Here is a 23620-nt window from a genome sequence, read left to right as displayed (position 1 = left end):
AAGTGTCACCGGATGAGTCAGCCAGCTGGGCCTCCTGTCCGGTGCTGGCTCCCTGGCGGGCTGGACAGGCAGCGCTGGGCCAAGCTGAGGTAGTGGGAGCGACGGCCAGGAGCCGGGTTCCAAATCAGCCCCAATGGGCTCCAACAGAGCCTTGTAGTTGTCAGCTGTGTGACCTCGGGTCCAGAGCCAAGCTCTCTGAAGCCAGTTTCCCTCTGTGAAACAGCACAGGCCGCTCTGGGCCTGGCTCCCACAGGGGCGTGGCCTTCTCAGGCTGGGCGTGGCCTTCCCTGGGCCACCACCCCTGCTGGCCAGTGGGCCCCCCAGACCCCCACGTCGGCTTCTGAGATGCCCCACGTGAGGGCCTGAGTATAAGAATGCGAGGCGTCTCCGTGCCCCTTGCCAGGCTGCGTGGGAGGGTGTCCGCCGACCCCTGGCGCCCCCTCCCCCCCCCGCTCACAGGAGGTGTGACCCCGTCTCTCCCCTCCTTCCTTCTAGAAGCCTCCCAGCACCCAGGCCATGAAGGAGGAGGCCTTCCTCAGGCGCCGCTTCTCCCTGTGTCCGCCTTCCTCCACGCCCCAGAAAGTCAACCCCCGGAAGCTCACGCGGAACCTGCTCTTCAATGGGGAGAATGAGCTCTGCCCCCTCAGCCCAGGTCAGTGCCCACGGCTGGGGTGGCCGCCAGGGCCCGGGTCCTCCCCGGCCTCCCAGCGCAGCTCTGCGACCTCTCCGCGCCTTCCTGCCTCGCCTTTGAGCCCCGCCAACCGAAGGGCCGGGGGAGGTCCGCAGGGGGCTCCCTCGCCGGGTCATGGGGCGGTTCATCCCTGGAGAGGCAGTGTGGCGTGGTGGTCCCCTGGTCTCCTGGGACAGGCTCCCTGAATTCCCAGCCCCAGTTCTGGCCGGGTGACCCTGGGCCAGTCCAGGACCTCTCTGGGGCTCAGTTTCCTCCTCTGTGAAATGGGGCTGTGAGTACCTACTCCCGGTTACAGAGGAGTCTCCCAGGCTCTGAGAGGGAACCGTCCAGACTGGGTGTTCCCGTGCCACCGCGGGCAAAGCACGGAGCACACAGAGCACAGGGTCCCCGTCCCCCCGCCCGCACTTTCCCAGCCCCAGGCCCAGGCCACCCCATCGCCTCGTTCCTCCCGGGCCCGCCCACCAGAGTCCAAGCTGAGCGCTGTGTGCCAGTCTGGGACTGCTGCCCCCAGAGAGGCCTGCCTTTCCTCCCCATCCTGGGGTCGTCGCCTCCTAAACCAAGCTGGGCAGGAAAACAGGCACCTGCCAGGTCGGGGTACGGGGACAGGGTCCGGCCACCTCCCGCCGAGGCGCCAGCTCCCGGAGGATCAGGGTGCGAGGGCAGGCCAGGCATGGTCCAGGCGCCCTGACCCACCGTGGGCCTCTGAACCTGGGCACCGCGTTCTTCCTGGGAACACGGGGGCCTGGCCTTAAGGACCTCAGAGGACATTCTGCGCCTGCGCCCAGGTCCTCACTCTGGCCACTCTCTTGCAGGGAAGGACATGGAGCCTAATGGCCAGCTGCTGCCAAGGGATGAAGGGCCTCCGACCCCCGGCTCTGCCACCAAGGGGCCCCCGGTAAGGGCCTGGCTGCGGGAGGAAGGGTGGAGCAGGTACAGCGGCTGAGCCTGGGACCCCGGCCCACGCATGCTTGGGGCCCGGCCCCGAACCCCGGCCTGCCCGCCTGGAGGCTGGCCCCAGGGGCGGAGGCAAAGCGAGCTTGTTGGCCGTGGTATCGAAAACACCTTCTTGGCAAATCGCTGGCCGGGGAGGCAGGGCGGTGGAGGCAGGCCGGGGAGGCAGGGCGCTGGAGAAAGGCTGTGGGCTGCTGGGTGGCTCTCGGGGACAGAAAATACTGCAAGAGGAGGCCCCGGAGTCTTTCTGCTCTAGGGAAACTGCCTTTGCCTCGGCTCCCTGCGCCGGCCACGCCCTCTGCAGCGGGGTGTCGAGTTCTAGGAAGGCACGTGCCCACCTGCTGCCCAGGCCAGCCCCTCCAGGCAGAACCTTTGGTCCAGGGAGGGTGCCGAGGCCCCGGGCCGCACATGGAGGGTCTGAGGCATGTCCTTCTCTGCCCCAGAGGGTCTCAGGCCGGCCCCCAGACACTGACAAGCTTGGTGGCTCCGGCTTCTTGCCATGGGGCCGGGGAGCAGTACAGACAACACGCGGTCGGCCCCCTGCCCGACCACCTGCCACCCGGTGACCTTGAGCAGCTGCCTTACTCCCCTGGGACTCCGTGGCCTGATCCGTCGAAGGAGGGCTCGCTGTGGTCTTGCGGTCTGTCCCCGTGTCTGCCTCAGGCGGAGGAGCAACTAAGCCTTTGGGGGGTGCCCCCCACCCGCCGGAGCCTGCGGTTCCCTTCCTTGGCCCCCAGGGCACCAGCTGCTGCGGCGGCCATCGGAGCGCGTCTGATGACTTACTTACTTGTACCTAATTGAACACGTTTCATTTTTGATTGCAGCGTAGTATCCAGGGCCCAACACGCAGCCCTGGGGGGCGTTAAGCACATTCGACACTGTTCACCCCCCTTCCATGGCCAGAGCTCTCCGTCTTCTGAAACGGAACTCCTCCCACAAACACGACCCCCCACGCCCTCCCCAGCCCCGACGCCCATGGTCTACTTCCTGTCTCTGTGAAGGCGAGTCCTCTGAGGTCCTCACGCGAGCGAAGTCCTGCCGTCTCTCTCTGTCCCCCGGCCTGTCCCCCTCGTCCCCGGCCCGTCCCCCCCAGCGTCACGTCCCCGAGCTCTGGCGTGTAGTAGCAGGTGTCAGAACGCCCTCCTGCTTAAGGCCCAAAACCTTCCATCGCATGGATGGACCACTTGGGTTCTTCATTTTTTCAAGACACAAGGCTGCGGCGTAACAATGCTGAGCACATAGTTGTGTCTCTCTGCAGGCCGGTAAAGCGCACAAACACGTCAGGAACTCTTGACTCCCTCCTTTCCGTAGTCATGTCTGAGCGTCGCCCGAGCGGCCCGCGCTGGGGTGGGTGCACGTCGGGCTCGCCGAGAACGGAGTCCTGCGCTCTTGGCACCTCCGTCCTGGCGAGGAGGACCGCGCCAGACAAGACGAGTCCGCCTGTGACACGTTGGCACCCGGAGGGGGGACCCCAGATGCCAGAGGGCAACTTGGGGCTGCTTTGGGGACCAGCTCGGGCACAGATACGGGCTAGTATGGATCTCACAGTTTGGGCAAGGCCAGGTTCAAATACCCCAGAACTAGCGGTGTTAGGTGCGCAGCTAGTGTTCCGTGGGTGTGCGGTGCTGTGTCCTTCCAGAACACCTCCATCCCCACCGCCGCCAGACAGAAACCCACCGGAGCCTCGGGCATGGTGCCGCTGGGCCAGGCGGCCTTCCCCGGGGCCTGTGGGACTCCGAAGCCCGCTGTGTTTGACTCTTTGAGCCACTGCTGAACTGGCTTCCGCAGCGTCTGCACCGGTTTACGACCACCCGCCCAGCAACGGAGTCTCGCACGCTCAGCACACTAGTACTTTCCCGGTTCTCCTTCCCGTTGCTGCAGTGGCCCCCGTGGCTGTGCAGTGGTGTCTCACGGTGGCTCTGACTGGCGTGTCCCTGGTGACAATGATCTGCTCCTCGGGTTCTTGACCAACCGATGTCTCCGTGTTCAGGTTCTCTGCCCAACTCTGAGTTGTGTTGTTGGTTGTTGAGTTGTAAGAGCTCTTTATATATGCTAGACCTCAGAGTCTGGTCAGGTAGGTGATTGCAAGTACTTCCGTTCTGCTCCATCCCTCCCACTGCCCCCAGGTCCCCAGGCCCAGGGCCTGTGTCTCTTCTGGTGCCTAAAGCCAGTGCCACTCCTCTGAGCCACATCTGGAGGAGAGCTGGGTGCCAGGTTCATTCATTCATTCATTCATTCATCCAGGATACTTATCAAACCTCCGGGGCCCGGTGTGTGCTGGGACGGAGCTGCCCCTGGCAGGAGTCTAGGCGACAGAGAGAACCTCACGTGTGGCTGTAACGTACACGGTGTGGGGCCGGCCAGGGGCAGGCGTATCAGGGTGAGGTGCCAGCAGGGTGTCAGAGCTGTCTTCCTTCAGAGCGGCTCGGTGGGGCCTGAGGAAGGAGCAAGGGCTTCCAGCAACAGGGAACAGCCTTCCAGGCTGGGGGAACAGCATGTGCTAAGGGGGCTGGGGCATGAGAGGCCCGGTTCTCCGGGAGGACAGCCGGGAGCATCTCTGTGGGTCATCCCCGGCCCCCAGAGGCTCGTCACCTGCCGAGTCTGGCACGCATGGGCCGGGGCACCCCTGTCCTTCCTGTGACTCAGTGCCAGCTCAGCCCCTCACGAACTGTGTGACCCTGGGCAGGCTCAGAGCCTCTCCGTGCCGCGGTCTCCTCCCCGGCAGGATGTGGACAGTGATGTCCGTGGGATGTGGCCCCTGGCTCTCGCAGCTCTGTTACATGTGGGTAGCCTGCCCCTCCTTTCGACCCCCAGGGCCTGAAGCCATGCCCAGCACATGGTACCGTGGGGCCGGCCGGCCTGCTGGACGGTACAAGTGCCAGCCCTGGGAGTTACTTTACCTCTCTGGGCCTCAGTTTCCCAGTCAGTGGAATGGGATGGTAACTGGGCCGGGGCCGCGGGCCATGGTGGGGATTAGGTGAGCCGGTGCAGGCAGACGCCAACAGCCGGCCCCCCCTTGCCTGGTGGCAGGAACGCCCAGGACACTCAGCCCAGAGAGCCGAGCAGGGCCCGCGCCCTCTTTCTGGAAAGGACCGAGACGAGTCTTTGGGCTCGATGGCCGCCCGGGCCGTGTCCCAAGTGCGCGAGCTGCAGCCACAAATCACAGGATTTACATGTCTGACAAAATATTATTCTCTGGATGTTTTTTTCACCCACTTAAAAACGTGTTCTGAGCTCACAGGCGGAGGGCGGGATTCGGCCGGTTTGCCCCGCCCTCTGCCTCTAGCCTTTAGTCCTGGCTTTTCCTCCTGACTAGCTCCCCTCCCCCAGGGCCTCAGTTTCTCCATCTGTTAAAGGGCCGCAGCCCCTTCCAGCCCCAGATCCCTGGATTCCTGCTCTCAGCCCGGGCAGCTGCAGGCGGGCTCAGGACCCGGCCTGGGCATCGCCCTGCACTCAGCAGTGCCCAGGGCACCAGGGATGAGAGTCCCCATGGCCCGTGTGGCCCCCGCCCAGAGGTTGGACACATGGCCGTGGCTAGGGTGGGTGCTTCCCAGGCCCCCCTGAGCTCACGGCCACATCCTTGGCCCCCCTGATCCCTCCATCTCTGTACCCTCGACCCCCACAATTGCTGGTAAACCAAACAGAGGGTGTCGGGGACTAGGGGACAGGCGGACCTTCCTTTGACTTCTCTGTACTCTTGGCCTCCAGCCCGCCTGGCCGCCCCCCACCCAGGCTTTAGCCCCAGAGTGACCTGGCCGCCCCCAGCCCACGGCAGCCCCGGAGCGCACGGCCGCCCCCCAGCCCACGGCAGCCCCGGATCGCGCGCTGACGCCCCTCAGCCCACAGCAGCCCCGGAGCGCATGCTGACACCCCTCTCCTGCCCCACTTCTCTCTTGCAGACAGAGTACAGGCTATACAATGGGTCCGACAAGGAATGTGTGTCCCCAACAGCCAAGGTCACCAAAAAGGAAGCTCTCAAGGTGGGCACGGGCCCAGAAGGGGGGACACAAGCGTGTCACTTGTCAGGTGGATGGGCCAGAGAGCCTACCCCACCCCAGCCTGCTGGAGGGAGGGGGCAGGCCGCGCCCCCACTTCTCTCCCTGCCCCAGACTGGCAGGTGGGGGCCCCGGCGGGCTGGACGGAGGGGGGGGCCGGCGCAGGGCCTCCTCCCTTGACCGGCCCGCTGGGTGCCCTGGGCCCAGGCACAGAAGGAAAACTATCGGCAGGAGAAGAAACGGGCCACGAAGCAGCTGTTCAGCGCCCTGACGGACCCCAGCGTGGTCATCATGGCCGACAGCCTGAAGGTAGGCCAGACGGGCCGGCGTGCTGTCCCTCCAGGGGACACTGCAGGGAGGCAGCTGGGCGTGTTGCTGTGAATCTGGATCCGTGTCCTGTGGACACCCCGGCCAAGGGCCACAGGCCGGGGCTCAAAGATAGAACTGCGTTCTCTCCCGGCTCCGGAGGCCAGAGCCTGAAACCTGATGTGGACGGGGCCACACCTCCTGCAGAGGTTCCCCAGCTTCTGGGGGGCTCCAGGCAGCCTTGGGCTGTGGCTTCGTGACCCCAGCCTCTGCCTCTGTCTTCTCGTGGCCCCTCCCGTGTCTGTGTGTCTGAGTCCCAATGTCACTGAATCAGAGCCCACCCTGCTCCAATGTGGCCTCATCTCCACCAGCTTAAATCTGCAGAAACCCTAGTCCAGCTGAGGTGGGGGGTCCCGGGATGCCCATGGGGCCCAGGGCTGGGGCGTGGGGAGGGGAGGCTGCATTACAGCCTCACAGACTGGGCTCAGAGTCCATGGGGTTTTTTTTTGTTTGTTTGTTTGTTTGTTTGAGAGAGAGAGAGAGACAGCATGAGCAGGGGAGGGTCAGAGAGAGAGAGGGAGACCGAGAATCGGAAGCGGGCTCCAGGCTCCGAGCTGTCAGCAGAGACTGATATGGGACTCTAACCCACGAACGTGAGATCATGACCTGAGCTGAAGTCAGATGCTTACCTGACTGAGCCCCCCAGGCGCCCCTCAGAGCCCATGTTTAGCCCTCACAGGCGTGGTGGCTTCCTGGTTCCCGGGACATATTTCTGCACCTCCCCCCCCCCCAAGGAGGAGGGAAAGCCGGTGAACCCGGGGCTGCCACCAAGGGCACAGGAGACGGCCTATCAGCACCCGGTCGTCTGCCTAGGACTCAGGCCCACATGGGCTACTTTTCACCGCCCACAAAACAAAAAAAATTACGTGCTAAAGTGAATATTTATTTGGAATGAGAAAAGAAATGACGAATTTCAAAATACACAAAGCTGACAATTCTAACAGTTGCACCTGCTGCTGGCTCCTCCCGGGGGGTGGGGAGAGACCTGTGACCTGGCCTTGAACCTCACCGGGAAGCCTGTTCCTGGCGCAGTGCCTGTGTCTGGATTCACTGTAATTTATGAGCTTCTTGTCAAAGCCGAAGGGGAGCCCCGCCCCCCGCCCAGCTCCGCCCCCCGACGCCGCGCCCCTCCCCGCAGATCCGGGGGACGCTGAAGAGCTGGACCAAACTGTGGTGCGTGCTGAAGCCGGGCGTGCTGCTCATCTACAAGACGCCCAAGGTGGGCCAGTGGGTGGGCACGGTGCTGCTGCACTGCTGCCAGCTCCTCGAGCGGCCCTCCAAGAAGGACGGCTTCTGCTTCAAGCTCTTCCACCCGCTGGACCAGTCCGTCTGGGCCGTGAAGGTACCGCCAGGGGGCGCCCGCGCTCGGGGGTCCGCCCGGGGGAGGGCCTCGTAAGAGGCCTAATCAGGTTGGGGGAAGGGGGGGCACCAGCAGCCAGCTGCGGGGGGGACCGTGGGCTAAGCCTCTCTGGCCGAGGATCAGAGGTGGTCCCGGCGGAGCACACCGTGGGGCCCACGGCCTGGCGACACGACAGAGGCTGAGGAACGGGGCTGTGCGAGCGGCTCCTGGCTCCGCCCTCCCTGTGGCACCTGCCTAAGCAGGAGGCTGCCCAACCGGGCCCAGCGGGCGTCGGATTGTCAGATAAAATCCAGAATGTCCACTTAAATTAGGATTTCAGACAGACACCCAAGGAGTATGTCCCAAATATTGCACGGGATATACTCATGCTGTAAAAAGTTACTCATTGTTTCGCGCGGAGATTTGCATTTAGCTGGGCACCCTGAATTTGCATATGCTGATTACGGCCGCGTAAGATGGGGAGCTGCAGGGTTAGAGGGCCCCCGGCGCATTCTCCCACCGCCTGTGAGGCCAGTGTCTGACCCCGCCTGGGGATCCTGAGGCTCGGGTGTCTCGGTGCACGTCTCCATGACCCTACATGACCCGCCCGTTCCTGGGTGTCACCTCGGGTGACGCCACGTGTCTGTCTCTCTAGGGCCCCAAAGGCGAGACCGTGGGCTCCATCACACAGCCGCTCCCCAGCAGCTACCTGATCTTCAGGGCCGCCTCCGAGTCGGACGGTGAGTCCCCGCCGCCCTGCGGGTCTCCCGGCTGCCCCGCCGGAAGTGGGCGCCCAGGGGGAGTTGCAGACCAGGTGCACGTGGCCCCGCCTCAATCCCTTCCACTGCCACCCAAGAAGGACACAGCCAGATGTCACGGGACAAGCCTGGGCCTGGGTCAGGCAGGCCCGCCACTCACTAGTTCCTCTCTGAGCCTCAGTTTCCCCAGGGCAAATCATGAATAGTGCCCGGCTACCCACTTAAGACAACACATTGACCTTATTTAAAGCAAGCAGATCACAGCTGCTGAGCCCCATGCACATGCCAGGCATCATAGAATCAGTAGGTTCGACTGTTTTCACCCCATTAACACATGAGGAAACTGAGGCACGGGCGCGCTGTCCCCAAGGAAGTGTTAAGCCTGGAGGGCCTGGAAAGAGGTCTCGTTCTCCGGTTCCCAAATGCAGCGCGTGTTGTTGGAGCGCCCTCCAGTGGCTGTTCCGGGGAAATGCCGCTGCTCTTACAAGCCCTGGGGGGGGGGGCTGGGGGCCGCTGGTGGACATCCGTCCACACTCCACCCTCCAGGAGGGACCCCGACGCTGCGCTCTTGTGGACCCCTGTGGTTTCGGGGAGAAAAGCAGCTCACTGTCAGACAAGGCAGATCAGGTTAAAGCATGAGCTGGATCCCAGATGGGCTGGGGGGGGCAGGTAAGAGGAGGGAGGAAGGACGTCCACAGCCCCTGTGCACATGAGGGTGGGCTTCCGGGACGAGGGGGCCTGGGAATGGGCTTCGAAGGATGCATAGCATTCAGGGTGCCTGGTCCTTTGTCGCAATGATAAGGTGAGCCCCACTCAGGAGGCCTGGGTGTCCCTGCTATTTCCGGGGGGGGGGGCTGCTCCCGTGACCCCCTCCTCTGCCCCCAGGGCTGGGCGCTCCAGCTCCCATCAAGCCCGCAGTGAAACCCTGAAGGACCCCAGGTGTGAGACCCTGGAGTGTGAGGACAGGGCCCCCGTCCCTGCAGACCCTCACCTCCCAATCCCTGGCCCCGGCAGTGCTCCCCAAAGGGCAGGATTCTGTGGTTCTCAAAGTTAGGGAACAAGAGTCACGATCTCCAAGAGGCCACGTTTTAGAGGCTCAGACAAGGGGGGGCTCATCACTGTCCTTAATCCCGTGCCCCAGACCCCTGAAGCTCTTCTCAGTATAACTGTCACGTGGTGCGTGGCTATGGATGCCCCCGTGTGGAAAGGCCGGTGCTGTTGGTAATCACACCGGGACACTGGCGGTCACCTTGGTGGACACGTGTCCCCACAGCTGTTAGCACCGCCTGGGACACGCGAGCCGGGCTGGCCTAACTCGCTGGCAGCCTCCACCAGGAAGGCAGCAGGATTGGGGGGCGTGGATTGGGTCAGTTCTGGCTCAGGGTCCACCTGCCATCCCCTGGTCTACCCCCCTCCACCTGTGGAGCTGCCCTTCTGAGACCGAGGCCCACGCTCCCTCCAGGATGCCCGCAGGCTTGCCCGGCCGCCTGCCACGTTTAGCAGCGCCCTGGCCAGCCTCCTCCCGTGGCCAGCAGGAGGCCCTGCGCCCACACCTGCGGCAGGCGGCCCTCATCAGGCAGGGCCCCGCGTGCGGGAGCTGCAGGGGCTTGGCTGGAGCTCGGCCTCTGCGTCTCAGGGAAGGCCCAGGGGAGGGGTCTTCCCTGGCTCGGAGAGGGCTCACCCCTGCCCCCCAACCCTGCAGGCCGCTGCTGGCTGGACGCCCTGGAGCTGGCTCTCCGCTGCTCCAGCCTCCTGCGGCTCGGCACGTGCAAGCAGGGCCGGGATGGGGAGCCCGGGTCCTCGCCAGACGCATCGCCCCCCTCACTCGGCGGCCTGCCCCCCTCGGCCACCATCCACGACCGCGACCTGTGCACGTGAGCAGGGGTGCGGCGGGCAGGGGGTGGGCCCAGGTCTCCTGCCTGCTGGGGGACCCCAGGACCCTGGCTGTCACCGGGACCAGCACGGGGGTCTCCTTGAGTGTGGGGAGGGGGGCAGGCACTGGGGAGGTCTGGCCACCGGAACCTCCGACCAGGAGGTGGGCCCCCTTCATCCCGAGGGTGCACGGGCACCACATCCGCAGGCTCAGACCCCAGGATGTGGGTGGGGGCGCCCGGGCCGCACCCCTGACCTGGGCCCCTGCACGCCCTGCCCCTCCAGGCTGAACGGCTCCTCCCTGGAGAACGACGCCTTCTCAGACAAGTCGGAGAGGGAGAACGCAGAGGAGTCGGACGCTGAGGCCCAGGACCACAGCGGAAAGACAGAGAGCGGCAGCACCCAGTCGGAGACCCTGGAGGGCCTGGTGCCCAGGGGGACCACGTACGTGGAGCAAGCCCACGAGGAGTTCGGGGAGGTGAGAGCATGCCCCGCTGGGGCAGCCGGTGTCGCCATGTCGCCCGCCCCCCTGGGAAAGGCAGAGGCCACAGTGCCTGGCTGGCCCTGGACGGGAGACTGCAGCCCCCGGGGCAGCGGGTTGGGGGAGCAGAGCATCAGGTGGTGTCCACAGCTCAGAGAGAGCCAGGGGGCCGCGAGGACGCTGAGGGTGCTGGGAAACCCTGGGGGGTTAGGTGGGGCCCCACGGAGGTCCAGGTGAGGCATCTAGAAGGTCAAGGAGTGGAGTTAGAAGCCCAGACCCACTAGGGCGCCCTGTCCCTGGGCAGCCATGGAGAAGGGCCAGGGGCGGGGGGGGGGGGGGGGGGGGGGCTGGGGGGCATTCAGGAGACATCGGAGGAAGGCAGGCAGGTCCCAGCTCGATGGCGAGGGCACCCATGAGGCTGGCAGCTGGGACAGGGACAGGCCATGCCCCTGGGGCAGGGGTGCACGTGAGGGTCCTGGGGCACCTGGGGGACCCTTCGGAGGCCCAGCATGGACAAGGCTCCACAGAGAAGCCTGGGAGACTTGGCGGGGGCCTCAGGCAGGTGCCAGCACAGAAAGGCAGAGCGGCTCGTCCAAGGCAGCCCAGCAGGGTAGGGACAGATACCCGTGCGGAGCTGGGAGCCAGCACCCCAGTCTCCTGCCTGCCTAGGGACAGCTGCCTGCGGGCCACAGACGCACAAGGCCCTGAGTTCATGTCCTGCCTCTGCTCACATGCGCTGTGTGAGCTTGGACCAGTCACCTGTCCTCTCTACAAAGCGAGGGCGACCACAGTGCTGGTGCCCAGGGGCCACCGTGAGGAGGAAGTCTGGGGAGCAGAGGGGGTGCAGGGGCAGCCTGGGGCACTGCCTGCCTCCTGTGTCCAAATCCAGCTCAGGGTCTCATTGGGGCTCCGAGGGGTGGGCGGCTGAGGGGACGCCCCAGCCGAGTCCACATCCACCCCAGGCTTGAGGCTGGGACCACCCAGGCCCCCCATCAAAGGCCGGAAAGTGGTGGGGTCCCCAGGGCTTGGAGGGACCTCCCTGGGTCCTGGCTGTACTGCCCTGTCCCATGAGCGCCCCAGGGAGCCACTGTGAGCCTCTCCGGGACTCGGCCCACCTGAGGGTTTGCTGGTTGGCGTGGACCTCGAGAGGAGCGTCCCCACCCCACCCCCCAGACCCGGAGGGACGAAGCCCTGAGCCCCGCAGCTCTGTCTCCTCGTGTGTGTTACCAGGAGAGGCAGACAGGTGGGGGCCAGGGCGGTGTGACCCTGGACAAGGCAGGGCCCCTTTCTAAAGGAAGCACAGGCCCAGAGCACCTGCGTCACCCATGTCCGCAGGCCGCTGGGAAGATTAAATGGGCCGGCTGGGGGCCTCCCTGTACCCATGGGGCCCCTGCCACGGCACGGAGCTGGGCACCACCCACGGCTGGGTTCAGCAGCAGGGGTGGGCGAGCGCTACCCCAAGCGCTGGGAGTTCGGGGCCGCACAGACCGCGGGGAGGGCCCCGGTCGGCCAGGCTGGCAAGGAGTGGAGGTGGACAGGAGCCCGCCGCCATCCTGCCCCCCGACCCCGGGCCGCACGGACCCCGGGGGCCTGACGGCTGCGCCCCTGCCGGCAGCGGGGCCAGGCCTCCCAGGTGGAGACGGTGTCCGAGGAGAACAGGAGCCTGGTGTGGCTGCTGCTGCGGCAGCTGCGGCCGGGCATGGACCTGTCCCGTGTGGCGCTGCCCACGTTCGTCCTGGAGCCGCGCTCCTTCCTCGACAAGCTCTCCGACCACTACTACCACGCCAACCTGCTGTCCAGGTGAGCGGGCGGGGGCGCCCCGGACCCCAGCCTCCCTCCGCCCCGGCCCCCCTCACGGACGCTTCCGGAGGGGCCTGGGGCCCAGGGCTGAGCTCAGCCACGCAGCGGGGTCGCTGGGAGGGGCCCGGGTGGCCTGTGTCCAGGCGAGTGGACGGCAGGTGGACCAGGGGAGAGGGTGGCCCAGACTGAGGGGCCGCTCTGTCCTGCGCAGCGCTGCCCTGGAGGAGGACGCCTACACTCGCATGAAGCTCGTGCTCAGATGGTACTTGTCTGGCTTCTACAAGAAACCCAAGGTGAGGCGGGGGTGGGGGAGGGGGGCGGGCCCTGCTGTCACTGCAACCCCAGCGGCCCTGTGCTCATCAGAGCCCAAGTTTGGGACTCTCAGAACGGTCTCTGTCACCCAAGACCCAGGTGCTAGGGGCTCCTTGAGGTACGGGTTGACAGCCCCTTCCCTGCACTGCTGTGTGTCATCCCTGTTTCTCTGAGATGGGGGGATCCTGCTTGGCCCCTTCAGGGGACACCTGCGTGATGGGACTCTGGTCCTACTTCCTCACTGCACAGAAGGGGAAACTGAGGCTCAGGGGAAGGGAGAGATAGCCCCAGAGTCACAGGGCAGGTCCAAGCGCAGCCAGGTCCCAGAAGTGCCTTGTGACCCCCGGCAGGGCGGGGTCCAGGCCGGGTAGGCTCCGAGGAGGCTCTGGGCAGGTCGGCAGGGAGGAGCGGACGGGGCCGCACACGGGGCTCCGAGAGGCAGACGGTGATGGCTCGGGGAGCATGTGTGCCCCCACGCACACACACGGAGGTGCGCACGCACACGCATGCACATAGAGGCACACGCGTGTGCACACGGGCACATGCACACACACAGAGGTGCACACTCACATGCAGAGGCGCACACACATGCATGCACACACTCTCACATGTACACACAGGCATGCACACACACACGCGCCTGCACACTCAGATGCACACTCACGCACAGAGATCTGCTGGGTGGCGTGAAGGGGTGGACGGCTGCTGCCGATCAGATGAGGGGGTCTGAGACCCGGGCGGGGGGCTCCCGAATGGGACGAACCTGGGCTGTTTGTGGGAGCAGAAAGGTGGTGAGTGGAGCTGGGGAGTGGGGAGCAGGGCAGGGGCTTCGGGGTTTTACTTAAAGGGTTACATGAAGCCTCTGGGGGCTCTGAACAGGTTGTGCACCAGTTTCACCAAAGTCCAGGGAGCGTGACCTGCTCAGGGTCTTAGGTCCCCCTTGGAGCCCAGAACTGGACAGGACATGTCCTAGGCTGCCCCCCGGGGCAAAGCATGTTCTCCCCAAAGCGGAAGCAGGTGCTGCCCCCCCGGTGCTGGTGGCAAAGCAGGTCATCCCCTGTGAAGTGGGGAGGGCAGCACGCAGCCCCCCAGGTCGTCCCTCGGGCCGCACCCCGTCTCCCGTGGGCCTCACGTGAGCTCTCTGGTCGCCGCCCGCAGGGCATCCGGAAGCCCTACAACCCCATCCTGGGGGAGACCTTCCGCTGCCGCTGGCTCCATCCCCGCACCGGCAGCCACACCTTCTACATCGCGGAGCAGGCAAGGCCCCCGAAGCCCCCCGCCGCTCCCCGCTGCGGCCCCCCAGCTGCCGTCGGGTTCTCCCGGGAGCTGCACTCGGGCACAGGCCCTGGGACAGCAGAAAGCATTTCCTCGGGAGGGGACGGCGCATCCTGTTCCCCCCGGGCACTCTGCACGGACCAAGCCCAGGACCCCGTCTCCCCTTCCCTGGGCGGCGGGACTGAGAGCCCAGCATGGGCTGGAGGGATGTGGTGGGGCAGGGGGACGGGCTTCCCGTCAGGAAGCGGGGCTCTGTCTTCCCCGGCGCCATTGGAGAGCACCCCCGTGCCCACAGGTGTCCCACCACCCACCCGTGTCCGCCTTCCACGTGAGCAACAGGAGGGACGGCTTCTGCATCAGCGGCAGCGTCACAGCCAAGTCCCGCTTTTACGGTGAGGGGGGGGCCCCTGGCTGGCCCATGCAGGGGTGACTGGGGCCCCCGGATACAGAGGTCCCCCACGTCTCCGGGTCAGGGGTCACATGGGAGGTAAAGAGCTCAGGACCTGGAGAGAGGCCGAGTCCCTGCAGAGCCCGGCCACCCCTCGGCCGCAGGGAGGCACCCGCTGCGGGGATGCTGTGAGGGTCACGGGCAACGACCTGCACGAGCAGGTGCCGGCTGGAGCCGTCCAGGGCGGCGCACGTGGCTCTTCGACTTTCCAGAGCAGCTCCTCGGTTGCCGTGGCCACTGCGCAGGTGCTCTGCGGCCACACGTGGCTCGTGGCTTCTGTCCCCACAAAACCTGAGCAGGGTAGGGGCGCCTGGGTGGCTCCGTCAGTTAAGCGTCCGACTCTTGACTTGGGCTCAGGTCACGATCTCATGGTTGGTGAGCTCAGGCCCCGTGTCGGGCTCTGTGCTGAGTGCAGGGCCTCTTTGGGCTTCTTTCCCTCTCTCTCCCTCTCCCTTGCCCCTCCCCTGCTCGCGCGCGCGCGCACACACACACACACACACACACACACACACACACTCTTTCTCCCAAAATAAATAAATAAACATTAAAAAAATATCCAGGCAGGGGGTCAGGCTAATTTGCAAACATGTACAGTCTACGCCCTGAAACCCCCCCCTTCGGTAACTGAAATCAACATCCACGTGTGGCACCCCGGGCGGACGCGGCTTTTCCAGAATCTGAGTCTCAGAGAGGTTATGTGCCCCGCAGCCACACAGATGGAGGGACAGGGGCCTCTCTCCACCTGCTGGAAGGGAGCGCAGACCCTGTGGCTCGGGGGGCGGCCCCCTGAGGTCCTGAGGGTCCGTCTCCGCTCACTGGCCCCCGGGCCCCGTCTCCGCAGGGAACTCCCTGTCGGCTCTCCTGGACGGCCAGGCCACGCTCAGCTTCCTGAACCGGGCCGAGGATTACACCCTCACCATGCCCTACGCCCACTGCAAAGGTGAGAGGCTGGGGTCCGCGGGAGGGCAGAGCCCCGGCCGGCCCCTCGGTGGGACACACTCGACCTCGACCTTAGTCGCTGGTTGGTGGTGGGAGCGTCCGGCTCTTCCGTGACTTCCGCCTAGCTGGGTGTGGAAGGTGTTTTTCCGCCCAACACGCTGCGTCCTTTCCGGTTGGCCCCATGGGAGCGGACGCTTCCTACCGGAGACCACGAGGCAGGAGTTTCTGCCGGAAGCCAGGCTTCCCGCCGGTAGGAAGCCGGGCTGCTAGCCGGCTGCTCGCCAGATGCGGCCCTTGGGAGGCAGGGCTTGTCCTCGTCGCTCGGACTTTCCAGCACCCGATCTCAGCGGGGTTTTCTTTAAGATTAAAATACATCACGAGTGTATGCGTTTCCGATCCAAGTCCTAGGTGTCAGGATTTTATTGGTCCCGTGGACCGGGTGCCTGAAACGCCTTTCTCCCCCCGCCAGAAAGCTCTTTTCTAACGCCCAGGGTTACCTTTCCTTTCCCACATCACACTCGGTCGGAGTGACCCCGACCCCCCCCCAGCCCCACACGGATGACTGGAAACAGGCTGCAGTTTCACTGCTGTGATTGTTCCCGTCCTGAGCGTGTCCCCGGGCTCCGTGCAGCCCTCGGGGTTGATTCCCCTTCGGGATCCGGAAAATCAGCACGTGGTTTCGGTTTCATTTTCCTTTTGCAAATTTCACTTTCCAAGTGTTTGTGGAAATGCGGTATTTACCTGGTCCCAAAGTCAGAGGAGGCTGGCGTCTCTGTCAGGACCCCGCCCCACCTGCGGAGAGGGGACCCCACCCCGCTCTGCAGCCCCCGCCCCACTTCCCGCAGGGCCGTCCTGGGCCAGGGGTGCCAGGCCCTTCCGCTCAGGCCTTCGGTCCCGTGCGCGGGCGGGGCTTGGGGGTGCTCCCAGCACTTTGCTGCTCCAGTTGGCTTGTCTTTTTTTTTTCCTTCCATTTGACGTGGGAACACGTCCAGTTGTTTTATAACGGTCACAACCCAGCTCTTGTCTTTAGTTAGATTAAGTCCTCCGTATGGCAAGAAACGGAATATTCATTTGTTCCTTCATTAATTAAAAAATATGCGTATGTGTTTAAATGAATACGCCGGCCAATCCCAGGTGCCGCAGTGTGCGGGGAAGATGCAGGAGCTCATGTGGGTTCCAGACTGCAGAGCAAATGACAGATGGTGGCGAGCATCTCACGGGGGCCCTGGGAGCCGGGAAAGGGGGTCCTGCAGGAAGGGGCCCGGCCAAGGGCAGGACAGTCCCTGGACAGGGCAGCTCTCAGGAGCAAAAGTCCTGGGGGCAGAGAGCCGTTCCTGGGGGCAGAGGGTCACTGAGGAGCCAGGCGTGGCCCCGGGTAGCCCCCTGACCGGCCCGTCTCCATCCTGAGACACTGCCCGCCCCGCTCCCCCTCTTGGGGTCTGCGTGGCTGGGTGGGGACAGCGAGGCGGGACTGAGCAGAGACTGCGTTCCAGGAATCCTCTATGGCACCATGACCATGGAGCTGGGTGGCCGAGTGACCATCACGTGTGAGAAGAACAACTTCCAAGCTGAGCTGGAATTCAAGCTCAAGGTAGTCCTGGCATGGCACCCACAGTCTCCTTGGGGGCGCGGGGGGCCCCTCTCGGTGCCCCGGGGATGGTTTCTGGAGCAGATGCCCACGCGCTCGGCATCTCCACGGCACAGCCCGGGCCAGGAGCGAGGAAGGGGCTCCGCAGGCTGCATGGCGGAGCCGCACAAGCCCAGACCCCTTCCCCAACGTGGGCGCAGAGGTGGGCCCCCTGCATCCTTGGGCTGAGGCTGAGGCGTGGGGGGGTGGCCGCCTCCAGCTTTGGGTCCCTTCCCAGCCTCCCGTGCCCTGGGGGCTGTGAGCCTGCACCCTCATGAGGAAGGGCCCTCCTCCTCCCCGCCTCCAGCCCGCCCAGGGGCACAAGGGTCCTGGGGAGGCGGCCGAGCCCTCACCACTCTGTCACGGGGTGTCCCCGCAGCCCTTGTTTGGGGGCAGCACCAGCATCAACCAGATCTCAGGGAAGATCATGGCAGGAGAAGAGGTTCTGGCGCATCTCAGCGGACACTGGGTAAGAGGCTGGTGCGGGTGGCCCCCTGCGCACGGGCACAGCCCTGGGGCCCGCCTGACCTCGCCCGGCTCCTCTGGGGCAGGACAGAGAAGTGTTTATCAAGGAGGAGGGCAGAAGCACTGAGCTCTTCTGGAACCCGAGTGGGGAGGTCCGAGGGCAGAGGCTGAAGCGGCACACGGTGCTGTTTGAGGAGCAGACAGAGCTGGAGTCAGAGAGGTGAGGCCCGCCTGGCCCCTGCGGGGCCCGGACCCCAGCCCGGTGTGGCCAGGCGGGCAGCTGCCCTCAAGGTTGGCCGGGTTCGATGTCCCAGGATGGCACTGGCAGGGAGGGTGGACCAGAGCGGACCCCTTGTGACAGATGACAGGTCCCGCTGGGGTAGCCGACGGAGGAGGGTGTGAGGTCTGGGGGAGGAAGAGCAGGCTTGGGGACCCGTTGCTGCCCGCAGATGACCAGCAGCTCCACAGGGAGTACCCTGCAGGCGGGAGCTATGACTTCAGTGTAGGAAAGAATCATCCATTGTGAGTAAACAGCACTCCAGGAGAGAGAATGAGCTCCCCATCACGGGAGGCAATCAAGTGGAAGTTGCTCTAAGCCCTCCTGCAGCGCCAAGGGGGTGGGGCTGTCCAGCTCCCCCGGCTCAGAGCAAGTGTCCTGCCCACAGACTCTGGCAGCATGTCACCAGGGCCATCGGCGAGGGTGACCAGCACAAGGCCACACAGGAGAAGTTTTCACTGGAGGAGGCACAGCGGCAGCGGACTCGCGAGCGCCAGCAGAACCTGACCCCCTGGATACCGCGGCTGTTCCACCTGGACCCCGCCACCCGGGAGTGGCGCTACCTGCATGAGGAGTGAGTGTGGCGGCCCCGGGGCTGGGGTCCCACTGCCCTGCAGCGGGAGGGTCCCCCTGGAGCCTGGGGCCGCCCTCACCGTGTGCCCTGCACGCAGGCGAAGGCAGTAGTCTCGCTGGGGGCGCTCGGCTGGGAGGCTGAGACGGGGCTGGGATGGGGCCCCCTCGCCCCAGGGGCCACACCTGTGCCAATGGAGGGCCTCCGGACTCTCCAGCCGCAGCCCCTGGGATCCCCTGAAGGACGTCGCCCAGTTTGAGCAAGACGGGGTCCTGCACACCGTGCAGCGGGAGACCCTGGCCCACCGGACCACCTGCCTGGGCAGCCCGGGGCCCAGGCACCAGGTCAGCTCCGCCAGGGTCCCTGCCCGGGCTTGGCCTCAGGGAGGGGACCGTCAGACTTAGGTGTGGCGGCCACCCCCCACCCTCATTCTTCCCTGACTGCCCCTCCCCCTTCCGTACCCTACACGCACACTCGCCCACTCCCAGGAGGGCCTCCCCTTCCCCCCCTCCCCTGCCCCACTAAGCCCAGCACGGCGCCCACAATGCCTGGATTTGCAGGAGGCTGTGTTCCCGGGGCAGCCAGATGTGCAGGGCACCGTGCGGGGGGCTGCTGGCCAGCTGCTCCCCCGGGCTTCCCTCTGATGTTGACAGCAGATGAGGAAACTGAGGCTCAGGGCGGCCCAGGGGCTCCGTCAGGTGGGAGAAGGAGCGGCCGGCGCTGGCACAGGTGCCCAGGGAGAGCAGGGGGAGAAGGCAGGGAGGAGGCAAGCGAGGGGTCTCCCAGGGGCGGCCGGTGAGGGGAGCCTGTGGTATCGGCCGAGGTGCCGCGTGTGCGGAGACCACCAGGTGATGCCCGCCCCACGTGCCGCAGACTCTGTGTGAGCAGGGCGGCATCTGTGTGCCAGTGGCTGCCCCCCATGCCCACAGCCGGAGGCCAGCAGGCACACGGGCGGGACGGCACGGTGCCCCAGCTGCCCGAGCAAGCAAGGGTCACAGGATCTCACTGCCCACATGACACGCCTGTCCTAGCCCCTCAGCCCTGACTCAGCGGGTGGCCCCAGCCCCTCCACATACGTCCACCCCGAGGCCCCCTGCGCCCCTCCCTCTCCGCAGCCCCTCCGGACGGCCACGCCTCAGCCACCCGTGTGCTCTAGGGAAGTCCTGGAGGTCCCTCTGGGTGTCTCTCCGGTGTTGGGGGTCCCTGGCTGTCAGCCCACACAGTGACAAAGCACCAGCATCCATGGCCCATGGGTCACAACTGTCCACAGCCGCTCCTTCTAGAGCTGTCCCTGTCCCCAAGGCCAGCAGGTCCCCTGGGGCACAGCCGGAGCACGAGGGCAGCCAAGGGTGTGGTGGGCACACGGGGCCCCTGGCTGCAGTGGCCCCGTCTCTCTCTAGGGACCCGGCCCACACCGGCGGCTGCGCAAGGCCAGCGACCAGCCATCGGGCCACAGCCAGGTCACCGAGAGCAGCTCCACGCCTGAGTCCTGCCCAGAGCTCTCTGACGAGGAGGAGGAGGAGGAGGAGGAGGAGGAGGAGGAGGAGGGTGACTTCCTCCCTGGTGAGCCTCCTGGGCTGCTCTGCAGGGGGGGCGGGGTCAGAGCAGCAGCTTCCCTGACTGTCCTCCCAAGGGTCCTCCACAGGCCTTCCTGAGCCTGGGGGCAGAGGAGGGGCATGGGGGGCAGTGGTCCCCAACCCTGTACTCAGAGGGTGAGGCCCCTCCCTTGGCTGGCAGGGGCGGCGTGGGGGCAGGGCTGGGCAGTGTCCGTCCGTGTGTGGCCCTCTGGTTCTGCCCCTGTCCCTTCCATGGAGGATGAACTGTGCCTCAGCCATTTCCGTCCCCCAGGGCTTGTTAGAGGCCAGCTGAGCTTGGCGGGGGTTGGGGGGACCCTCTCTGCCACCCTTCCACCCCTCCTGTGGTTAGCTTCACCTGACAGGTGGGGCATGACCCCAGGAGCCCCATGCTGGCTCCTGGGCTCGCCAGCTCATCTGTGTTTCCCCCTCACCTCCAACCCCTGCGTCCTGTGACGTGCGGCCGGCCGGGCCAGGCAGCGAGAGCCCGTGCCCTCGGTGTGGGAAGGAGGCGCGGCGGCTGCAGGCGCTGCACGAGGCCGTCCTGTCCATCCGCGAGGCCCAGCGGGAGCTGCACAGGTAGGCAGGGGTGCGGCGTTCGGGAGCGCGGGAGGGCTGGGGCCTGGCATCTGGAGTGTCCCCCCAGCGCTGAGCCCTGAAGATTTGCAAGGGGTCTAGTGTCTCGAGGGCAGGACGGAGGCACCCTGGGCAGGGGTGCGGGGGTGGGGGCTGAGCTCCGTGCAGCTGGCAGGATGCCTGCCCTGGGCGTGGGCTCCGGAGACTGTGGTGAGTCAGAGCCAGTGTGAGTCAGGCAGAGTGGGGAGGAGCTGGGGACCTCAGAGCAGTCGCCTGGCCCCCAGTTGTGAGGCACAAAGCCAGGAGAATGGCCAGAAGTTTCCATCTGAGTCCAGGGTGGGGGTTTAGCGCCCTAGGGCGGCCGTGACACAGACCACAGACATGGACCCTACCCAGGTCCTGGAGCCAGACCTCGAGGTCCAGGCGGGGCCGGGGCCGGGGCCGGGGCCCCAAGACCTCTCTCCCTGTGTGTGGATGGCTGTCCTCTCTCTGTGTCCTCACACATACCTGTATCCTGATCCCCTCTTCTTACAAGGCCCCATCACACAGGATCAGGGCCTCCCCAGCGACCCCATGTTACCTTAATTACCTTTGAAAACTTCCATCTCCAGCAAGCCTCACCTCTGGGGTGCTGGGCATCCCGCTCCAATGTATGGCTTTGAGGTGAGGGGATGACTCAGCCCAATGGCCGGACGGAAAAGGGGACACAAGAGCCCCAACTTCCCCAGCCATGACCCCCTCACCCTGGGGTGTGTGCCCGGTGCATCCGACGCCGTGCCCCGGGGCCCCTGTGTAGAGGACTGGCCGCCGAGGGGAGGGGGAGCCCACATCTGGCCGGCTCAGCCTGCATCCCCTGTTTGCAGGCACCTCTCGGCCATGCTGAACTCCACAGCCAGGGCCAGGCAGGCGGCGGCCCCGGGCCTCCTGCAGAGCCCCCGCTCCTGGTTCCTGCTCTGCGTGTCCCTGGCCTGTCAGCTGCTCATTAACTACGTCCTCAAATAAGAGCCCCCATGGGGCAGCATGGGCATCGCCCGCGGAGCTGGGCCGGCCCCAGCCCTCCCTCCCAGGCACCTAGCACTTTAAGCCAGCCGGGGGGAGGCAGACAGACCCAGCCAGCGAGGCCACTGTGGCCGGATAGGCCCGTGGCAGCAGGAGGGCCGCAGGAAGGCCCCGGGGGGCCACCCAGGCTCCTCCAGGGGAGGTGCTGACCTTTCCCGCGGGCCCTCACCCAGGGCCGGCCCTAACGCTACAGCCAAATGCAGCTTCCGCGCCCCAGCTCACCTGGCCTGCTCGTCCCCGTCCAGCGTGTGCTCGCCCGGAGAGTGACGGAGGCAGCGGCCAGGGGGCCCGCCCAGGCTTTGCACAGTCACTCCCCAGCAGGGGTGACTAGGGAGCTGGTGCAGAGCCGCCGGAACCCCCAAGGGTCCTGGGGCCTCCTTGGTCCTGCCACACAGGCCCTTCCTTCCTGAGACCCCGCCTGCATTGCAACGAGGGGCACAGAGGGGCGTCCAGTGGACTCTAGGACTGGCCAGAGCCACTCTGGAGAGAACGATTGGATTTTATTCTGCTCTTGTTCTGTTTGGACGGGACCCCACTATACATGCCAGTGGAACCCCCCCCCACCTCCCACAGCCTGGACGAGCCAAGGGGGGCACGCCTGAGCGGGTGTGGCGCACCGGGGCGGCCTCGCCAGACCCACATCTCCCAGATCGGGGAAGCCCAAGTTCGCCACTTTGCTCCGACTGATGCACGGTCTTCCTGTTTTACACTTTTTTAATAAACGCAATATTTTAGGCAGGCTGCAAACCGCGTCTGGCATCTCACCTCTGTTCCTGTGTCCAGTGTGGCCGTGAGCGTGTGTGTGTGTGTGCGTGCACACGTGTGCGGGAGCATCTGCGTGTACAGAAACGTACCGAGCCTCAGACTATGTTGTGGCGATGCCACCGGTCTCATTTTCCAGTGTTGGGCTGCGCCTCATCCCCGCGCACCGGCTGGGGGGCGTGCCTACACCCCTTACCTTGAAATAAACAGACACACCTATTCTGTGCTGTCTTCTTGGGGAACTTCTGGAAACATGGCAGGGGGGCTCCCCAGGGAGAGACTCGATGCCTGCAGGGGCTGCCTGGGGCTGGAGGTGCCCAGGAAGGGCCCCAGGTCACGAGGGGAGCAGGCCAGCAGAGCATGGGGTGCGGTTTTCAGGGAAGGGTGGGAAGCCGGCCCACCCTGGGCAGCAAGTGCCCAGAGACAGAGAGACAGGGGTCCTGCCCACCGTCTGACAAACAGCTGAGGACATAGGTGGCACCCCCCCAGGAAGCCATGGAGACTGTGGGTGCCCCTGAGGCCCCTTTTGCCTGATCCCTTACCCCCATAACCACCCCCTCCCCCACCCCACTGTCCCCAGAGCAGCCCGCGCTTCGGCTTCACCGTGACCACCGCCCCTGGTCCTCCCAGCCATAAGGGCCAGAGTGAGTGGCCCTGTCTTTGCCGGGAAGCCCAGGAGGCCCCTGAAGGAGGGTCTGGGTACAGCCAGCTGCAGACCCCACCTGCTCAGCCGAGGGGGCCTCGGGAACCGGGATGAAGGGAACAGCCAGGAAGGGAGAGAGGCACCTCCCCGCTCCAAGCATCTCTCCCCAGGCCTCCAGGACAGGGAGGGGGGAGCAGGGTTCAGGGTTCAGCCCCCAAACTGGGGAGGATCCCAGCCTCCAGGATGGGGCTGGGGCGGGGGGGGGGGGTTCCGCCCACAGAACAAGATGCGGGGTGTGGGGAGCAGGGCTCGGGCGTGGCTGAGGGTGCCTGCCTGGCGCTGCCTGGACTCGGGTTGGTTTGTCCCCCAGAGGGCAGTGCCCCCAGACTGGCCTTGAACCCACGTGTGCCGGTCCCCCCGTCGGAGAGTAGACACCCCGGAGGTTGCTGTCTGCATCTTGATGCCCGGCAGGCTGCTCCGGAGGGGGTGGGACCTGCCCACCAAGTGCGGCCTGACTCACCACCTCCTCCACCACACCCTACACAGCCTCAGAATTATTTCAGCATCCTGTCCTCGGAATTCCAAGAATCACTCTAAAGGAAGACGGTGACTAAGCCCCCAGGGACAGCTGGTCTGGTGCCCAAATGGGCAGTTACATGGGCAGCATGCAGCACCTTGAAATAGTAAAAACCTGGACAGGATTTTGGGGTCCATTGGGGTCACTCCTGGGCATAGAGATGCCGGTGGTGATGTCCTAGAATGATGTGGGCGTCCAGAGCGGCCACTCCCATCGCCACCCCCTGTTCCGGACCCGCGTTCCTGGCCTCCTAGAAAACATG

The 23620-nt window shown here is 65.5% G+C and overlaps 1 protein-coding gene across 1 annotated transcript; it reads left to right on the top strand.

Moving 5' to 3' along the window:
* The first annotated feature begins 500 nt into the window (after positions 1 to 500).
* OSBPL5 (oxysterol binding protein like 5) lies at positions 501 to 22123 on the top strand. Its single transcript, XM_029956777.1, has 21 exons — positions 501 to 652; positions 1504 to 1586; positions 5542 to 5622; positions 5845 to 5946; positions 7142 to 7345; positions 7998 to 8082; positions 9803 to 9974; positions 10258 to 10450; positions 12069 to 12253; positions 12465 to 12546; positions 13724 to 13822; positions 14136 to 14232; positions 15130 to 15228; positions 16721 to 16818; positions 17234 to 17323; positions 17406 to 17539; positions 17985 to 18170; positions 18385 to 18511; positions 19568 to 19730; positions 20218 to 20320; positions 21181 to 22123. Exons 1-21 carry the CDS (start codon positions 517 to 519, stop codon positions 21317 to 21319), a joined length of 2658 nt encoding a protein of 885 aa, XP_029812637.1. The 5' UTR covers positions 501 to 516; the 3' UTR covers positions 21320 to 22123.
* Positions 22124 to 23620: the final 1497 nt, after the last annotated feature.

Source organism: Suricata suricatta, chromosome 11, assembly GCF_006229205.1.
Source record: "Suricata suricatta isolate VVHF042 chromosome 11, meerkat_22Aug2017_6uvM2_HiC, whole genome shotgun sequence".
Classification (NCBI taxonomy): domain Eukaryota; kingdom Metazoa; phylum Chordata; class Mammalia; order Carnivora; family Herpestidae; genus Suricata; species Suricata suricatta.
Note: the sequence above shows the minus strand (reverse complement) of the source record. Positions and strands in the feature narration are given on the sequence as shown.

Bases quoted from the DNA above. Each gene is read 5' to 3' on its own strand.
- OSBPL5 (XM_029956777.1), top strand. From the start codon at position 517: ATGAAGGAGGAGGCCTTCCTCAGGCGCCGCTTCTCCCTGTGTCCGCCT. The intron at 17,540-17,984 runs GTGAGGCCCGCC...TCCTGCCCACAG, and splicing joins ACAGAGCTGGAGTCAGAGAG to ACTCTGGCAGCATGTCACCA. The intron at 18,171-18,384 runs GTGAGTGTGGCG...CGGACTCTCCAG, and splicing joins TGGCGCTACCTGCATGAGGA to CCGCAGCCCCTGGGATCCCC.